The 18,226-nt window shown below is 52.4% G+C and overlaps 6 protein-coding genes across 8 annotated transcripts in view; 4 read left to right on the top strand and 2 right to left on the bottom strand.

The window, feature by feature from the left end:
- Positions 1 to 18,226, top strand: part of LOC121435313 (H-2 class I histocompatibility antigen, Q10 alpha chain-like) — a 731,224-nt gene that overhangs the window by 596,427 nt on the left and 116,571 nt on the right. The window lies entirely within an intron of this gene.
- The window catches only part of LOC121435272 (H-2 class I histocompatibility antigen, Q10 alpha chain-like), a 708,503-nt gene that overhangs the window by 596,751 nt on the left and 93,526 nt on the right, over positions 1 to 18,226 (top strand). The window lies entirely within an intron of this gene.
- The window catches only part of LOC121435270 (H-2 class I histocompatibility antigen, Q10 alpha chain-like), an 808,095-nt gene that overhangs the window by 722,001 nt on the left and 67,868 nt on the right, over positions 1 to 18,226 (top strand). The window lies entirely within an intron of this gene.
- Positions 1 to 18,226, top strand: part of LOC121435275 (H-2 class I histocompatibility antigen, Q10 alpha chain-like) — a 703,994-nt gene that overhangs the window by 617,900 nt on the left and 67,868 nt on the right. The window lies entirely within an intron of this gene.
- Positions 1,163 to 3,125, bottom strand: Tnf (tumor necrosis factor). 3 transcript variants are annotated; one of them, XM_041634554.1, is made up of 4 exons: positions 2,825 to 3,125; positions 2,208 to 2,262; positions 1,984 to 2,031; positions 1,163 to 1,716 (listed from the first exon to the last, which is right to left on the bottom strand). In XM_041634554.1, the coding sequence occupies exons 1-4, from the start codon at positions 3,008 to 3,010 to the stop codon at positions 1,298 to 1,300; spliced, it is 708 nt and encodes a 235-aa protein (XP_041490488.1). In that variant the 5' UTR covers positions 3,011 to 3,125; the 3' UTR covers positions 1,163 to 1,297. The 3 variants fall into 3 exon arrangements, with proteins under 3 accessions (XP_041490488.1, XP_041490489.1, XP_041490490.1); XM_041634555.1 differs by having other exon boundaries at positions 2,208 to 2,259; XM_041634556.1 differs by lacking the exon at positions 1,984 to 2,031.
- Positions 4,387 to 5,708, bottom strand: Lta (lymphotoxin alpha). The gene is made up of 3 exons (XM_041634569.1): positions 5,613 to 5,708; positions 5,425 to 5,524; positions 4,387 to 5,238 (listed from the first exon to the last, which is right to left on the bottom strand). Exons 1-3 carry the CDS (start codon positions 5,706 to 5,708, stop codon positions 4,826 to 4,828), a joined length of 609 nt encoding a protein of 202 aa, XP_041490503.1. The 3' UTR covers positions 4,387 to 4,825.

Raw genomic sequence — 18,226 nt, 5'->3', positions numbered from 1 at the left:
CTGCCCTGTCCTTCACAGAACTCTGTCCAGCACGGAACTCTGTCCAGCACGGAATGCAGCTGAGCCCGCCCTGCCCAGTAGAGAATGGGGAACAGATGAAGGTTAGGCCTTCTCCCCACAGACCGTGCCCGCTCTGTCTCTGTTCAGGGGCAGAGGGGCAGGCTGAATGGTTCAGGGTGCACAGTTAGTGTTTGGAGCCCAGACACCTGAATCTGGAACTTCCTTGGCTGTGATTCAGGTACCTGAGAATGTGGCTCCTCCCCAGCTCATCCCAGCCTCAACAGCCGGAAAGAACTGCAGTACTTTCCCAGCAGGTATTTGGAATTCCCAGAGTGGGAAATTCCCATGCCTATAGGCAAAGATAATTAGGTTTAGGCTCCTGTTTCCGGGGACAGGTGGGGAATGTTGGCTGGTTTTTGTTCCATGGGGTCTTAAGGGCCAGGACTGTAAAGTCTCAGATCTGGACCCAAAGACCTTATGCCTCCGGAGGGAAGACATTAGGGGTTGGTTTCCCACCTCCAGAGAGAGAGAGAGAGAGAGAGAGAGAGAGAGAGAGAGAGATGCAGATTTAATCCCAGGAAAGAAACTGTATTTCATTTTCAAGCAATCTTTATTTTTTACACTGACCCGTAGGGCGGTTACAATCACGGCTCCCGTGGGGAGCAAAGGTTCAGCGATGTAGCGACAGCCTGGTCACCAAATCAGCATTATTAAGACACTTGGGTTAGATAAATACTTCGTTTTAAACATAAGCAAAAAAGAGGCAATGAGGCCAGGAGGCCAGGTGGGAGTGGCTGATGGGTTCAGCTCTGTTTTCACAGAAAACAAGTCTATCTTAAGATAGCTCCCAACGCTGGGTCCTCCAGGACACCCTGGCCTCCCAAATAAATACATACAACAGCAAATAAATAAATAATAAATAATAAATAAATAATCATAAGTGCGATCATAAATAGAGGGGCTGGCTCTGTGAGGAAGGCTGGGCACTGAAGGGTTGGGGAGCATCCGAAGACAGGAAGGCCTGAGATTTTCTCTGGCAGCACTCTGAGCCAGAGGTAGCCTGAGCCCCCTTGGCGGAACTCAGGAATCAACATTTGAGGCTCCAGTGGATTCTGGAACCCCACAATCTAGGCTGCTATCCCAGGAGCTTGTGTTTCTGAGTGTTAGAGTTGCTGAAAGTTCCGAGCTCAGAGTCTGACCCTGAGCATAATCCCCTTTCTAAGTTAGAAGGAGATGGACGAGGGCTTTGGGGATCGAAGTGGGGGCGGGGTAGAGAATAGGTGGACATCCATCTGCCTCACAGAGCTATGACACCAAAGTAGACCTGCCCAGACTCTGCAAAGTCTAAATATTTGGGCAGGTTGACCTCAGCACTGAGTCGGTCGCCCTTCTCCAGCTGGAAGACCCCTCCCAGGTAGATGGGCTCATACCAGGGCTTGAGCTCAGCCCCCTCAGGGGTTTCCTTGGGGCAGGGGCTCTTGATGGCAGACAGGAGGTTGACTTTGTCCTCATAGGAGACAGCAATGCGGCTGACGGTGTGGGTGAGGAGCACGTAGCTGGAGCAACCTTGGCCCTTGAAGAGAACCTGGGAGTAGACGAGGTACAGTCCATCTGCGGGTATCACCAGCTGGTTGTCTTTGAGATCCATGCCATTGGCCAGGAGGGCATTGGCACGCTGGCTCAGCCATTCCAGCTGCTCCTCCACTTGGTGGTTTGCTGAGGGAGGGAGAATTGAGTCAGGGTGACTGTGTTAGTTCACACTCCACATCCTGAGCCACGCGTTCTACCCACTCTTCACTTCCGGTTCCTGCACCCTCTGTGTTCCCACAACCCATTGGCCGCGAGGTCCTGGGTACCCCCACTAAGTTCTTCCTTTGGAGTCACCCCCCCTCTGACCCCAAGCTCTTGTCTCCTCTCACCTGGCTCGACCCCCAGATCCTGTCCCTTCACCCCCAAGGTGCACACACTCAATAGAGCTCTTACCTACAACGTGGGCTACAGGTTTGTCACTCGAATTTTGAGAAGATGACCCTGAAGGGGAACGAAGAAAGGCAAAGGTGAGACCTCTAGGCTTCCCAGCAAGCACCTGTCTACTTGAACCCCTATTTCCTTTCCTCCAAAACCAAGCTTTAAGTTCTCCCCACTGCTTCCATCCCAGGTCTCATTGCCCCCACCCTAAGTTAAGAGAAGAGAGTGGGGTTACTTACTGAGGGTGAGGGTCTGAGCCATGGAGCCAATGATAGGGAGGTTGTTTGGGAACTTCTGTGTAGGAATAGAAAGACAAGGTTAGTAGCCAGTCGCTGGGGAGTCACCCACAAAGGAGAAGCCCCCAGCTCTCTCTCTCTACCCCCGTGTCCACTCATCCTTTGTTCGTCCACTTGTCCAGCCACGCAACATCTTTCCGTGGAGCATCTTCCGTGCCATGTCTCCTGTTATCTCCCCTCATCTCTCTCCTTATCACTCACGCCTCCCTCATCACTATCTCCCTGTAATTATCGCTCACGTCTTCCCTCTTCTGGCCGCATCCTACCTCTCCCCCGCATCTCTACATCTGTATAAGCATCCCACCTCTCCCCTGCATCTCTACATCTGTATACACGCCTTTTCATTCACTCGCTCCTCCACGCAGCCACGGAACAGAAGCCTAGTGAACTGGCTGCATGGGTCAGAGGTCCTGTCTCTCGTCTTTCTCTTTCCACCATCGCTACATGGGCTGCCCCTCTACCCTTCCACACTACCTGTGCCCGTCTGCCCACCTCACTCCCTCTCATGCCCTCCGGCCCTGCTTCTGCCTAAGTGAGACGGAGGCTTCCGAGGCACTCACCTCTTCCCTTTGGGGGCCGATCACTCCGAAGTTCAGCAGACAGAAGAGCGTGGTGGCCCCTGCCACAAGCAGGAAGGAGAAGAGGCTGAGGCACAGGCAGCGACTGGAGTTCTGGGGGCCCCACGCCTTTTTGGGGAGTGCCTCCTCTGCCAGTTCCACATCGCGGATCATGCTTTCTGTGCTCATGGTGTCCTTTCCAGAGGGAGATGTGGAACCTTGGGCCGGTGTGTGAGAGGGACAGAACCTGCCTGTCTGGCTGCTTGCTTTCCTGGGAGCTATTTTCTGGGTGTTCTGGAGTCGCTGTTCTTCCTCCAGGCTGGTCCCCTGGTGTCCTCGCTGAGAGAGCTTCTGCAGGCCGGGTGTGCAGACAGCTGCCTTTATAGCCCTTGGGCAAGAGGGCGGGGAAATGCTCTCATTCAACCAGCGGAAAACTTCCTTGGTGGAGAAAACCATGATCTCATGTGGAGGAAGCGGTAGTGGCCCTACACCTTCTGTCTCGGTTTCTTCTCCATCGCGGGGGCAGAGGTTTGGAAAGTTGGGGACACCCAGGCATCAAGGAATCTCCTCCCCCTCCCCACCAGGATTCTGTGGCAATCTTGGGCCAATCACGAACTGTGCGTGCAGGACCCTGGGAGCTGAAGGCCATTTCCTCCCTGCCGTCTAGTGCCAAGAAATGTCTGTTTCGTTGCAGGGAGACCACACCTGGGCCTATCTCCCTTTGATTTCTAGATGGGACCTCCATGGGGGTAGAAGCTGGCACTGGGGGTGCTTCTGACAGCTGGGTGCGTGAGGGGGGGAGAAATTGCTGTTGGAGAGGGAAGCCCTCTGGGTTCTTGAGAGGAAGTGGCTGAGGGCCAAGCAGCTTGAGAGTGGAGTGTGCATGGGCTTTGGGAGGGCTGGTGGCAGTGGTTGGGACAAGCATGGGACAGCCCCTGAGGGAATGAACTCAGTCCTGGAAATTCACAGACCCCACGAGGCAAGCCTTCTCCTTTCATTCTGACCTCGGCTCCTACTGCTGCTTTCAGTCTCGGCTTCCAAAGGATTTTCTTTTTCTTTCATAAAGCCTCTGCCGTGTAGTCTTGATGTGTGGCCCCGTCTCCTGTCTCCTTAGACATCCATGTTGCGCACCCCTGCTTCCACAGTTTCTCCCACTCTTATGTCTCCATCTTCAGATGGGTCCCTTTCCCACCCACCCGGGCACTCTCCCACCCTCTTGTCTGGTCCTCCAAACTCTCTGCTCCCCTGGCTTGATCTCCCTGGTTTACCCTCTGGTTCCCTGCCGCCGTCAGGTAGGCGCTGACTCCCACAAGTCCACCATGTATCTGGGAGCTGCCGGCTCCTTTACATCTCCTTGTTCTGCCTACACCCCATGTCCCCTACTCCATCCCTTCAACAGACAAGGAAGAGTCTCCCCCAAACCTGAACAAACACGAGCAGACAGAATCTCAGAGAAAAGAGGTTTATTGGGCGCCATTGATGGTGCAGACATCTCCTTGTGGTGTCTAGCCAAACAGTGCGCTCAGAGCCTTGTGCCTCCTTCTAAACCCCTTGGTCACTCACACCTGCTTCTCTCTCCCTTCGACGAGTCCTGTCCTGATGCCACCTTACTCTTTGTGTCTGGAACCTGGTTGTCATCCGATGCCTCTCAATTTCTCTCCTCGTTCTATTCTCCATAAATAAATAACTTAACCTTTCCCTTCATAAATAGCCTCCCTTCCCTGTCCCCAGGCATCTCCCCACATCTGCCCCTCCTTCACGTCCAGGTCTCTGCCCCACCAGACCCACATAGACCCTGCTCTGTGTCGGACTTGTAGGCAGGCTTGAATCCTCAGTTGAGCATCTGAGGTTGGTTCCTCTGGCGTGCCCCAGACTCCTGTGAAAGCTCTGAGTGTTTTTGGTGGGGAAGGCTTGAGACTGTGGGCACAGGCAAAGGAGAGGTGGTGTGGCCCTTAAAATGGTCAGAACGGAGGCTTGGAAACCAATCCTGGGATTTTCTAGATTCTACAGAGCAAAAGCTCCGAAGAATACACTGCTGGGGCTGAAGTGCAGGTGGGAGACGCCGTCTGTGTGCGTGGACAGCTGGTCTCCCTTACTGAGCAGGAACACAGCCCCCTGGTACATTGAGCGTACCCACGGTCTTTGTAGCCCTGGATACACGGACTTCTGTGCACTGAGGAGAGGCACATGGAAGGGGTACTGGGAGGAAAACAGCTGGACCTCGTGGGCCAGGTAGATGGGAGTAGGAATGGCCCTGGGGGAGCAGCTTTCCCCTGAGAAGACCACCTGGGAGTAGACGAAGTAGAGGCCACTGGTGGGGACCAGGAGCGAATTGTTGTTCAGGGAGAAGCCATGTCGGAGGAAGGCACGGTCTGTGTTCGCTCTCCAGAGCAGTGAGTTCTGTTTGCTGGGGTATCCTAGAAAAGGTTATAAGGTGTTGAGGGTCAAGGTCAGAAGTCACCATCCCGGAGGAATCAGGCACTGGACAATAGGATGGATTTGGGGGGATGCCTATCTTTAGGTGGGGAGATGGGGTGATCACTTGGACCCCTGGGCTGGCAGAAGGAGAGCCAGGGACTGGATCTCTGGAGGCAGAAGTTTACCAACAAGATGAGCAGCAGGTTTCAGGATGCCATGACTCAGATGCTTCTGAGGGGCCTGATGTGCCGTCCTGGCAGCTGAGAACCGAGCACCAGAGACTCCCTAGGAGACAACAGAGTTGAGAGGATTCTAAGACTCCGGGTATGCTAGGCCACCCCAGCAATGCACCCCCATTTTCCTGCTGCCTCACCTGGGCCCCTAGAGGCAGGGCCAGCAGCAGTCCCAGAAGAAAGACAGGGGGGGCGCTAAGCACCCTCAAGAGGTAGAGGCGTCCAAGTGGTGTCATGGAGAGAACCTGCAGAGAGAAAGAGAGAGAGAGAGGGAGAGAGAGTGTGTGCATCAGGGAGGCGGGGCACACAGCGGAAGACAGATCTTACCTCCCAGTTGAGACAGCTACCCTGAGATACAGGGCGAGAGACAAGAGAAGGGGACAAGATACAAGCAGGGGAACCCTGCCTGAAGCGTGCGGTGGGTAGGGAGAAAGAGAAAGAGCCAGAGACTGGACGAGGAAAGAACCACAGAAGAATCAGACAGTGGGTGACAGGGACAGAGAGAGCGACTGACACCACGGGGAACAGACCAAAAGTCAAAGCCACAGTCCCAACAAGGCTGGGGATCCAGGCAGCTTGTACAGGAAGGGCTGGGGCCCAAATAAAGAGGCAGGATCCTGAGGGATGCCTGCAACAGGGTAAGCCCAAGGAGATGGGGCAGGAGAGGCTCACCTGCTGTGCGGGGTCCTGGGCGCTGGCGCTTGGGTCCCTTTATAGAGGAAGCGGCAGTGTGGCAGGCAGCGGGCGGGTTCTAGGTCGGGGCTGGGGCCTGGGGAAGCCCCCAGGGCTTAGAAGATGCTACTGTTTCAGTTGAAGGCAGGAAAGGCTTAGGCCACAGGTTAGGGGCTCAGACTACTGAGTTCTGGGAAAGGGAGTTGGGTCAGGGGAACTGTGGGCTGCAGGGACTATCAGGGAGCAGGGTCAGGCCCGGGAGTTCCAGGCAAGGGACAGGCAGTTCGTGGAGAACGAGAGCTTACAGCTGGGCTGTGGCTGGAAGCCGGGTTCCCTGAAGAGCAGTGGTTTGTAACACGTCTGCACCCTTGGCTGCTCACGGGCTTCTCTGCATGTTTCCTTCTCCATCCTCCCTGGTCACATCTGGAGGGCTCGGTAGCCACATGTGGCTAGTGACACCTTTTTTTTTTTTCAAGTTTGAACCCAGGGTCTAATGTATGCAAGACAAGCCTTCTGCCATGGACCTAGACCCCTCTTCCTCTGTTGGTTTTGAGGGTTCAAGTCACACTTGCTCCGGTAAACTTATTTTCTGGCCTCTGTCAGTTTCATGGCATGAAGTTCCACTAGGTATCCCCCATGGTCTGGCACCCTCTTACTCCCTAGAGCAGTGGTTCTCAACCTGTGGGTTGCAACCCGCTCGGCAAACCTCTATCTTCAAAAACTATTTACATTATGAGTCATCACAGTAGCAAAATCGCAGTTATGAAAATAATTTTATGGTTGGGGTCACCACAACGTGAGGAACTGTCTTAATGGGGTCACAGCGTTAGGAAGGTTGAGAAGCACTGCCTTAGAATGTCCAGGTCTGGAAGATGGTGGGGGGGAGTTCAATTACAGCCCACCACTCCCATATAGAGTAAGGCCCCAGCTCATTCCCTGCAGGTCAGAGTCCTTCAGATTTCTCCACAGGGTCTTGTCTAGAAGCAGCACCTGAGGAGCCCTCACTGTCCGAAGGGCCTGGGGTACAGCTCAGGTAGCTTGCCTGCCAGCTGTGTGTCCATCCCACATTCCCAGATTTTTTTTTCTTAAAACAATATCTTAAAATGTTTATTTATTTTGAGGGCTGAAGAAATGGCTTAGCAGTGCAGGGTACTGGCTGTTTTTCCAAAGAACCAGTGTTCAGTTCCCAGCACCTACATGTTGGCTTAGTATATCTGTAACTCCAGGTCTGGGGGATCTGATGCCCTCGTCTGGCCTTGACAGGCACTACACTCACGTGGTGCAGAAACATAGGTGCAGGCCAATTCCCATACACAACATAACATTTAGAACTATATTTATTTATTCTGTGTGTGTGCACGTGAGTGCAAGGAAGTGCCATGGACCACATGTGGAGGTCAGAGGACAACTCTCTGGAGTTGGTTCTCTCCTTCTGCCCTGTGGATTCCGGGGGTCAGGCCATTAGGTAAAGGTGGCACTCACCTTTACCCACTGAGCCATCTTCCTGGCCTACCTTTTCGTCTGTCTTAGAACAACTTCTTCTTCTTCTTCTTCTTCTTCTTCTTCTTCTTCTTATATTTTTGTTTGTTTTTGTCTTTTTGTTTGTTAATTTTTTGAGACAGGGTTTCTCTGTAGCTTTTGGAGCCTATCCTGAAACTAGCTCTTGTAGACCAGGCTGGTCTTGAACTCACAGAGAACCACCTGCCTCTACCTCCCGAGTGCTGGGATTAAAGGCGTGCACCACCACCCATATTTTGCTTTTCTTAAAAAAAATTTTATTGTTTTAACAGTTATTTATTATTATTATTATATATGTATACTCACATACACTCACACATATTTACATTAGACAGGGTCTCACTACATAGTCCTAGCTGGCCTGGAACTCAATACATACATCAGGCTAGCCTTGAGCTCACAGAAAGTGCCTGCCTTTGCCTCCGGAGTGCGGGATTAAGGGTGTATGCCTCCACGTGTAGTCTATCTGGCTTTCTCAGACGATCCAGCAGCACCATCCGGAAGATGGCCTGGGCCCTCAATTAACACCCCACAGGCATTCGCACAGCCTCTAACATGGCCCACCCCTCATTGAAGCCCCCTTGCTGGTAGCTCTTGGCTGTGACAACTGGACAGGACACTGGCGATGGCCATGGGGTTTGCTTCTGGCTTTTGTCTGACGTAAAAACATGGATTAGAAAACCTGTGAGCTTAAGCCCGTTTTCACTCAGCTTGTTAGTTACAGCTTTCGAAGAGCAAAGTTTGTGAGAAGCTGTTTTGGTCATGTTTTCTGGGATTGCGGTAAAGGACGGCAGCCTCACACAGCTGCCGCCGCTGGCTGTGCAGTCGGGCTGCTGAAGGGGCTGCAGCTGGCAGTGCTGGCCGCCAGGCTGGTCACTGGGCACGCTGCTGTTCTCAGGCCCGAGTGACTGCGTGGGAAGATAAGCTGATTCTGCCTGCTCAGCTTCCCCATGGGTGTTCTGATGAGCAGCCCTTCCTCCTCAGAATCGGGCAGGACCCTGCTGAATGAGGCTTGTGACCCAGGATCAGACTCTTTTTTTCTTTTGATTTTCAAGACAGTGTTTCTCTGTGTAGTTTGGAACTCTGGAACTCTCTCTGTAGACCAGGCCTTGAATTCACAGAGATCCGCCTGCCTATGCCTCCGGAGTGCTGGGATTAAAGGCATGCGCTGCCGCCCCCACCACCACCTGGCAGAAATTTTCTCAAAGACTGGTTCTTACACAGAAAGGTGGGGGAAGGGAAGGGCAACACTTCTAGGTCATGGAAAAAGGAGGATTCTGGTCTCTACGACCCACGCTGGTAAAGAGGAATTCTAGTTTCGATGGCTTGCCTAGGCGGAAGATGCGGGCAGAACAGAAGGCTCGACAAGCTGAAAGACTTGGTGCCGCTTCTCAGATCTCATACTCGTTCTGGAGTTCCCAGCATGCTCAGGCTCCATGCTTTGGGGGCATGCGCTGTGAGCTCCCGTTCTCGTACACGTACAATCTGCTCGGTGTCCTCTGCATCCCACAAACACTGCGCACCCGGCACAAGGAACCGAGGAGACAGTTTCAACAGCGCTTCCCTGGCTTCCGGGATCTCAAGTTTAGTGGAGAATGGTTATGCTTCATGACCTTGGCAGGGCAGCCCACAGGAAATCCACGGAACTGGGGGCATTATGTAGGAAGGTAAGGAAGGTGGGGAGGAGCACTCAAGGTGAGAGAGCCCTCGTGGGCTGAAGTGTGCATCTGGGTACATCTGAAATAAGCGACAGAAATACGTGTGGGGGCCGGGCGGTGGTGGCGCATGCCTTTAATCCCAGCACTCCTGGGAGGCAGAGGCAGGCGGATCTCTGTGAGTTCGAGACCAGCCTGGTCTACAAGAGCTAGTTCCAGAACAGGCTCCAAAACCACAGAGAAACCCTGTCTCGAAAAACCAAAAAAAGAAATACGTGTGGGTAAGCAGAAAACACACCTGCAGGGTTTAACACCAAGGAAAGGAATTTAAATCTCATTCTGAGAGCCTCCAGCAAATTTAAATAAGAGATCCACCTACATTGCGACGATAAAACAGTCTGGACACGGGAAGAATGGAGGGGCCTGAGGTCACCATGGTGAAGAGCACTTTACAACGACCCAGCTAGGAGACGATGGGTGTCACATCTAGGTAGAGGTGGCCCTTGGGAGAAAGTGCTTCCAGCAGAGCCTACAGTGCTGGTGGCTGCCCAGGTATAAAGGAGGAAGGAAACACATAAAGGCCTCTTTCAGGTTTGGGGATGTGGTTCAGTTGGTAGAGCTCCTGCCTAGCACGCAGGAAACCCTGGGTTCTGTTCCTAGTTCCATGTTAACTGGTGGTGATGCACGCCTGTAATCCTAACACTTGGGAAGTAAAGGCAGAAGGCTTTCCTGATTCAAATTCAAGGTCAGATTTAGCTACGTGGATTACAGGAGACACTTTGTAACAACAACAACAACAAAACCAGCCTCTGTAATACTTTGTCTTCTTGTTCTTTTGATCCTTGGCAGTGCTGGCAAGGGGACCATGGCCTGGAGCATGCTGGGCAAGCACCCTCTATCTTGGCTGCATTCTCTAGGACCGAATTTTAATCTAGTCATTGTTTGTGACATCTTTGGTTCCTTTTCTGTCTTCCTCTTTCCCTGGGAATCTTTATGCTTCCTGTTGTTTCTGCCTCTTAAATGGTGGTAGCCAATGGACTGAGATCCTGGCCAAACCGTATTAAAATGGGAAAATGGCATTGCAATTAAGGAGGGAGAGAGAGGTGGGGAAGAGTGAGATTTGGGTCAGAGAAGAAGGAAATGGAGGGACAATGGAAGGGGAAGGCTGAGAGCATGAGATGTGAGACACAGAGGAAGGAAGGGCACGAAGGGGCTAAGCCGTGTCACGGGAGCTGGCAGCGTGAAGGATGTGCCCTGCCGTGGGCCAATTTTGGTTTCAATCTCAGTTTTAGAGGTTGTGTGAAATTCGGTTTCTTTCTTGGGGAGGCTACCAGCTGTTTGGGACTTTCCCTGGGTGGGTGATGACTGGGAGTCTTGTGTGGCGGCTATAGCGCTCTCAGAGGAGAGGCCGCCACGGAAACCTTTGGGGCCTCCAAACCAGGCTGAGGTGACAGTAGCCTCAGACTTTATCCAAGTTTAACCTTAAACCAAGTCACAGTTCAAACTCAACCTCAAATCTAAGCACACACTTGATTAGAGATCTCTCACAATAAAATCCTTCCCGTCAGACGGTTCACCCCCCACAGCCTCCCCCCCCACCCGTCGTTCAGTTTCTAACCCCAGACTTCAGCACGGCACCAGGTGGGCCGTCCACCTGAACCGAGTCACAGTTGGGCTTTGCCCTGCTTTATCACACCACCCTTAATAAATATTTGCCGAGTACCAGCCAGGAGCTTTATTCAAGGCAGGAAGGACACTGTGGGAAAAAAGTGAGACAAGGACCCGTACTACTGGGGATCGTGCTCCAGAGAGGCCAGACATTGGAGAAACACATCAGAGAGTGAGGGGTGGGGCTCAGAAATAAAGCACTTGCCTAGGATGTGGAAGCCCCTGAACCCCATCCAAACATTGCCATAAAATAAAAATGAATCTGTAAAATAGTCCTATGAGGGAACAAGGCAGGTGGGGCAGTGGAAGCGAATTCTTCTGGGTACGGTGGTTAGTAATGTCGTTCTCGGAGTGGGTAGCATTGAAGACAGGTGACAGACCTGGGCGAAAGTGTAGGGCAAAGTTTCCAAAACAGAGGGAGGAGCTATGGTGGACGTGGAGTGGAGGGACAAGTGGGGAGTTGATGGACAGCAAGGTCAGTGGTGGAAGGGGTGGGGATGAGGTCAGAGAGGAAGGCAGGAGCGGATCAGTCAGGACCACGTGAGCAGAGGCAAAGGATTTCCATTTTATTCTACCCTGGATCTTTGGGAGGGTGTGGGAGTGTGTGGGATGGACAGGAGGAACAGGAGGAGGGGTGGTGGTGATTGGGAGGCAGGTGGTGGACCTCAGAGTCTGTAGCCATCATGATCTACACAGTCTAAACAAAAAGCTCCCCATGGCTCCCTGATCTTTGCTGCCTTCTGGGAGACAAGAGGGGAGACAGACAAAAAGAGGGGCAGTAACGGTCCTGCCGAGGAGACAGTAGTTTCGGTCATGGAGGTGAGAGAGATGGACACACTTGGGACATATTCCAGGGAGAAGATGGACAGAGATGGGCTGGATGGGTGGGAGTCGAGGGGGAAGCTGGGCCGCTTTGGGGGTGTGAGCTTTAAATCCACCCTCTGCTGTCATTCAGAATCAGGGGCAAAGTTGGGTTAGGGGAGACTAGGATCTGCCAGCACAAAGGAGATCTTGAAGCCAGGACCAAGGGCCTGTCAAGGTCACACACCTCCCCACAATAAATGTCATGCATGTTCTTTCATGAGTTCCAAAAGAAACCCTGTCCACACAACCTTCTCCTTGGTTCTCACTGTGGTATAAGGACAAGGACCCCTCTGTAGATCCGGTTCTCAGTATTCTATTGCCGTGGAATTTCTACCCACATCCCTGTTTCATTATTGAAGGTGTTTTCTTTAGGTACCAGAGGCTTGGTTCTCTCCTCTGCCCTCTTTGGGGGTGTCTGCTCTTTCTCTGGCACTAGTGCTAGGGAGAAGGGGCAGAGGAGAGAGGCCATGCTGCCCCTGTTTTCTCCTCTTCAGAGGGTCTTGACTGCACTGACCACATTCTTCCTGTCCTCACAGCTGAATCCCCATCAACATCTGTACTGTGCTCCTAACAGCCTACATCGAGTTCAGTCTCTATGTCTCATCCCCTGCCCCCATCTTCAAAACCACACACAGCCCACATATCTAGGCTCTGGACTCAGTTCTCCAACTTTCTTGACTTTGGCAGCTTCAGCCTTTCTCGTTGGCCACACATCCCACCTCAGATTCCCCTGGAAGTGAGGTAGCCTTTCAAAGCTGACTGCGCTGGAGAGATGGCTCAGGGGTCAAGAGAGCGCATTGCTCCTGCAGAGGACCAGAGAAGCTCTGTTCCCGGCACCCATGCCAGGCGCTCACAGATGCTTGTGACTCTGGCCCCAAGGTGGGCACTCTCTCACACACATAAATTAATAAAATAATTCTCTTTAAGAGTCTGACCTCTGAGTTCTCTCTGGTTGTAACCACCCATTTCCCCCGTTCTCGCCTCTCTGCTGAATTGGTTTTTATCTCGACTTGGCTCTCCTCTGGCTTCTCTTCCTTAATTTTTAAAAATTTGTTTATTTTGTGTGTGTGTGTGTGGGGGGGTGAACACGTGCTCCAGCACATGTGGAGATCACAGGACAACTTATGGAGGTCAGTACAATTTTCTTTCTACCCTGTGGTGCCAAGGACCAACACAGGGCATTAGGGCCTGGTGCGGTGGTGCAATCCTTCAGTCCAGCTCTTGGGAAGCAGAGGCAGGTGGATCTCGTTTGAGAGGAGCCTGGTCTACAGAGCGAGTTCAGACCAGACAAGGCTACATAGTGAGACCTATCTCAAAAAATGTTGGGTTTTCTTTCTTTCTTTCTTTCCTTTGTTTTTTCTTCCTTCCTTCCTTCCTTCCTTCCTTCCCCCCCCCCCCCCAAGATAGTTTCTCTGTATAACAGTCTCTGCTGTCCTGGAACTCACTCTGAGACCAGGCTGGCCTCAAACTGAGAGATCCACCTGCCTTTACCTCCCAAGTGCTGGGATCAAAAGCATGCACCACCAGAGCCTGGCTGAATTTTTTTTTCTTAAATTCAGCCTTTACCTACTGAGCCATCTTGCCTGCCTCCTCTTCTCTCTTGTTGATTGTTTTTTTGAGACATAGTGATGTAGCCTAGGTTGGCTTTGAACTCAATATGTAACTGATGTTAGCTTTGAACTCCCCATCCTTCTGGCTCCGCCTTCCAAAGGCTGGGGTTGCAGGTGTAAGAAGTAATCATGCCTCTTGTTGGCGTGTGCTTTCACACGTGTGTCTGGAGGGCGGTGGGCAACTTCAGTGGTTTTTGTTACCTTCTTCCTTGTTTGAGACAGGTTCATGTATGTATGTCTTCATGACTATCAGGCTAGCTGTATGTCTTGTTTGAGACAGGTTCATGTATGTCTTCATGACTATCAGGCTAGCTGTATGTCTTGTTTGAGACAGGTTCATGTATGTCTTTGTGACTGTACATATCAGGCTAGTTGGCTCACAGGTGTCTGGGGGTTCTTCTTTCTCCCTCACCTTCTACCTCACTGTAGGGATGCTGGCATTGCAGACCCACAAGTTCCCAGCCACAGTCCTAATGCTTCTGTGGCCAGTGTTTACCCATTGCACTATCCCTAGGTTGTCTGTCCGTCCGTCCGTCTGTCCGTCTGTCCGTCCACCCACCCATCCACCATCCCATCCATCATCTATCTATCTGTCTGTCTGTCTGTCTGTCTGTCTATCTGTCTGTCTGTCTATCCAGCCAGCCATCTCATGCTATCCTCCAAATATTCTAGCCTCGCCACCCCAGTCCAGTCCTTCCCCAGCTTTTCTTGTTGGTTTTATTTACCACAGAGGACAGGCCTAACAATTTTACTCTCTGTTTTGAATCTGTTATCCGCCTGATGTTTTATCAAAAAAACAAAACAAAAACAAAAACCCTTAAGATCTCAGTTTGAGGAACTGAGAAAGAGTTTCCTGGGTTTTCCTCCAGAGCTTCCAAACACGGAGTGGCATCCCAGGGACCCCTTTTGTCCCTGACGCAGCGGCTTCCACGACAGTTGGCATGATGTTGTCCACCTCGTAGAACTTGAGCCCACTGAGGGTGTCTCCCTCCTCCTCTGTGCTCCATGTCACTGGTGCTCACTTTTTTTTTTCCAAGACAGATTTGTTTCTCTGTGTGGCTTTGGAGCCTGCCTGCCTGCCTGGAATTCACTCTGTGGCCCAGGCTGGCCTCGACTTCACAGAGATTCCGAGTGCTGGAATTAAAGGTGTGAGCCACTACCGCCCGGCCCGTGCTTCCTCCTTACTCCGTCCTTGGAAGTACCGCTTCTTTTCCAAGGCTGATTCTTCAGACTGTACTCCCTAGTCCTTCCTCCCCACCCTCCTTACTTTTCTACTGTTGCTCTCCATTTACGTCTCTTCCCTTTTTTTTTTTTTTTAATTTTCGAGACAGGGTTTCTCCACAGCTTTTTGGAGCCTGTCCTGGAACAAGCTCTTGTAGACCAAGCTGGCCTCGCACTCACAGAGATCCACCTGCCTCTGCCTCCCGAGTGCTGGGATTAAAGGCATGTGCCACCACCGCCCGGCTCTTCCCTTTGTTTAACAAACACATTCGGTGTTATTTCTTGAAGATAAATGTAATAATCCCTGCCTGGAATCTTCCTCCCCCTCCCCTGCATTCTCTGTCTGATGTTTCAAAATACTAGACCCCTTGACTAACAAAAACCAGTAAGATTTTCCCTGTCATCAAGATTTGTGGGCAGAGATGATTCCTGTCTTGTCTCCACCATGCTTTGTGCCCTCCACCCCTCACCTCCCACTCATTCCTCAAAGTGAAAAGCAACTCTCTCTTCTTTTTTCTTTTTCTTTTTTGGTTTTTGCTTTTTGAGACAGGGTTTTTCTGTAGCTTTGGAGCCTGTCCTGGAACTAGCTCTTGTAGACCAGGCTGGCCTCGAACTCACAAAGAGTGCTGGGATTAAAGTCATGTGCCACCATGGCCCAGCTTGCACCTTCTTGCTTTAGGCCGCCACCACCCATCCAACCCTTTAGGAGGCTGAAACTGAGTCCATCTCAGACCTTCCCTAACCCCAGCAGCTCCCAGTAGCGTCCAGCAGCCCTCAGTAGCCCCCATCAGCCCTGAGCAGCCCCCAGCCCCCCCGGTAGCCCTCAGCAGCCCCCAGCAGCCCTCTGTCACATCCTCTGCCCCTTTGCAGTTGACAGAATGTTCCTTCCTTTCACGTTGTTGTTTTCATAGGTGTGTATACACAGGGATGTATGTATGTTCATGTGTGCAGGTGCACATGGATCCGTGTGCAGAGGAGGCCAATCTCGGTTATTCCTCAGAAGCCGTCCACCCGAGACAGGGTTTCTCTGTGTAGCCCTGGCTGTCCTGGAACTCGCTCTGTAGCTCTGTAGACCTGGTTGACCTTGACCTCAGAGGTTGGGATTAAAGGCTGCGCCACCACCACCTGGCTAAAACAGCTTAGTTGCTCTTTCACGTGTGTGCAGGAGTGCCACAGGGCATGTGTGGAGGTCAGAGGACAGTTATGGGAATCAGGTCTCTTCCGCTATGTGAACAGAATTTGGGTTTTCAGGCTTGGTGGTCAACAACACACGTTCCTCTGCCCACTATGGTTTTCTTTTGAGCTAGGGTCTCTCACTGGGACCTGGAGCTTCTTGACTGTGTTAGGTTGGCTGGCCAGTGAGCTCCTGGGATCCTCCACCTCTCCAGGACAGGGCCTACAAGTATGCACCACCAGCCTGACTTTTTATGTGGGTGCTGAGGATCAAACTCAGGGCTTCTTGTATGCAAGGCAAGCGCTTTATGGGCTCTCTCCCCACCTCTGTTCCCCTCCCCACTTGAATGCAGTTACTGCGCTTAAGTGGAAATGCATGAGTTAGGGATCTGCATGGTTACGCTATGCAAGGAGGGCCCTCACCTACGTTCTTGAGATGCTGACAGTGTAGGGGCTGAAGGCTGTGACCTCTTCCCTCAAGGGTCATAGCACCTGCTGTTACAAGCACGTGCGAATGAGAGATAAACATATAAAAAATAATTTTGCAACAGAAGTCTTCAGACATGAAAACTCAAAGCCCTAAGTGGGTGTTAGTTTTCAGTTTTAGATTTGACAGCACACAGTGAACAGCTGGACAGAGACTGTCCCTAACAGATAGAGGCAGGGAACTCAGCCACGCCCATCCACTGTCAGGACCCTTCCTCTCAAAACCTCTGCAGAGGAGCTGATGTCAGACATGGTCCAAAGACTTCATTATGGGCAGTTTTTACACAGAAAATTGGAGGGCAGAGAACTTTGTTAAGCTCTATGGTTGGTCTTTTGAGGAGGGGTCTCGATGACCCCAATAGGAGAGAGTCCTTGTGTGTGAGCGGCTATGGGAGGGCGGAGGGGCTGAAACCGGAGGATGGGAGAACAGCAGAGACCTACCTCTGGAGTCCCTTCGGGAAAAGCACCCAGCCGGCCACTGGGCCCTCTCTGGAGAGCTCTGGAGTCCCCAGCAGGATTACAGTGGCTGGAAAGGGTGAGCTAACCCAGGCTGGCCCTGCAGCGGGCAGCAGCCCCCTATTCTAGCTTCACAGACACCCCAGGGTCACCATCACAGCACCAATCAATCCCCCAGCCCCAGCCTTCCCTGTGTACACCCTCAAACTTGAGCTTCTCTGCTCCAAGATGCTCAGTTCACACCAGCTCACACCAGCTGGGTTCCTGGCTTCTCAACCTCGGCCCAAGCTCTTTAGTCAGCCCCTACCATAGCACGTGCTGGTCTTTTCACTGTTCCTGCCCTCCGGGGAGCCTCCTGCCTGGCTGTAAAGGCTGCTCTTCCTGCCTCAGATGCAGGGTTTAAATTCAGATCCTTAGCTGAAATGTGTCAAACAGAAGCCCAGTCTCCTGTTCCACCCCCACTCAGTCCTGAGCATGACATTCCATCTCTAGCTTCTTTCCTAACCTCTTTTCTTAAATTGAGCCCCAAAGTACCCCACCCCAGAGATCAAACTCCTGGGCCCAGCCTGATGGGGGGCACATTTCCACAACTTGTTTCACGGTAGGCACCGAGTCAACTCTTGGGGATCCCTGAGCTCCCTCCCCACACCCACCATGGTGGACAGGATGCCTGCTGCCTGGTACCAGGGGGTCAGAGGAAGCCGGGGCCTCTGGGACTCAGTATTTTTATCAGCTAGGAAATGAGAGCTGCAGAAGCGGAAACCATGTGGTCAGAGAAAGTGAACAGCCTTCATCTCAGGGGAACCCCCACCAGGGCTGGGGGCCAGACACCCGGGGGGGGGCATGGAGGGAGGTCTGCCAGCCAGACAAGGGGGGGGGGAGAAGGTCTGCCAGCCAGGGGAGGCTGCAAGGGGGGAGACAGAGGGGGAGGTCTGCTGGCCAGGGGAGGGGTATCAGCGTACTTTGGTGTTATGTAGTTCCTGTAGAGGAGGAAACCAAGTGCTTCAGTCCACAAGCCAGCACCGCCGGTCCGGTCCTCTCAACCCCAGCTCAAGGGTCCTGACTCCAAAGCGGGCTCTTTGCATGCCACTTCCGAAATCCCCAGCCTGTGAGAGGAACCGGATGCCGGGCCCGCTCACAGTTCCAGGACTCTTCTCCGAATCACAGCAGCTTCCTCTCACAGAGCTCTTCCCCCCACTGCTCAACATCTGCCTGGCCTTGGGGCCAGGGGGCTCGGGCTTCTTCCTAACCTCCCCGATGTTTCCCCGGGTCTGAGGTCAACCGTATATTCCCAGCAGTTTCTTCCCTTGTGATGTCAGGACCCCGGCCCTCAAGTAGGCGTTGGCTGCAACCCTGACGATGCCCTTTGGGATCAAACACAACCACATACAGTACACACCTGCATAACATTGTCTTGGCTCTACTTTAAAC

This window comes from Microtus oregoni, unplaced genomic scaffold (assembly GCF_018167655.1).
Source record: "Microtus oregoni isolate MIOR12 unplaced genomic scaffold, Mior012 000046F_ref0000063, whole genome shotgun sequence".
NCBI classification, from domain to species: Eukaryota; Metazoa; Chordata; class Mammalia; order Rodentia; family Cricetidae; genus Microtus; species Microtus oregoni.
This window is presented reverse-complemented; position numbering and strand designations above follow the sequence as displayed.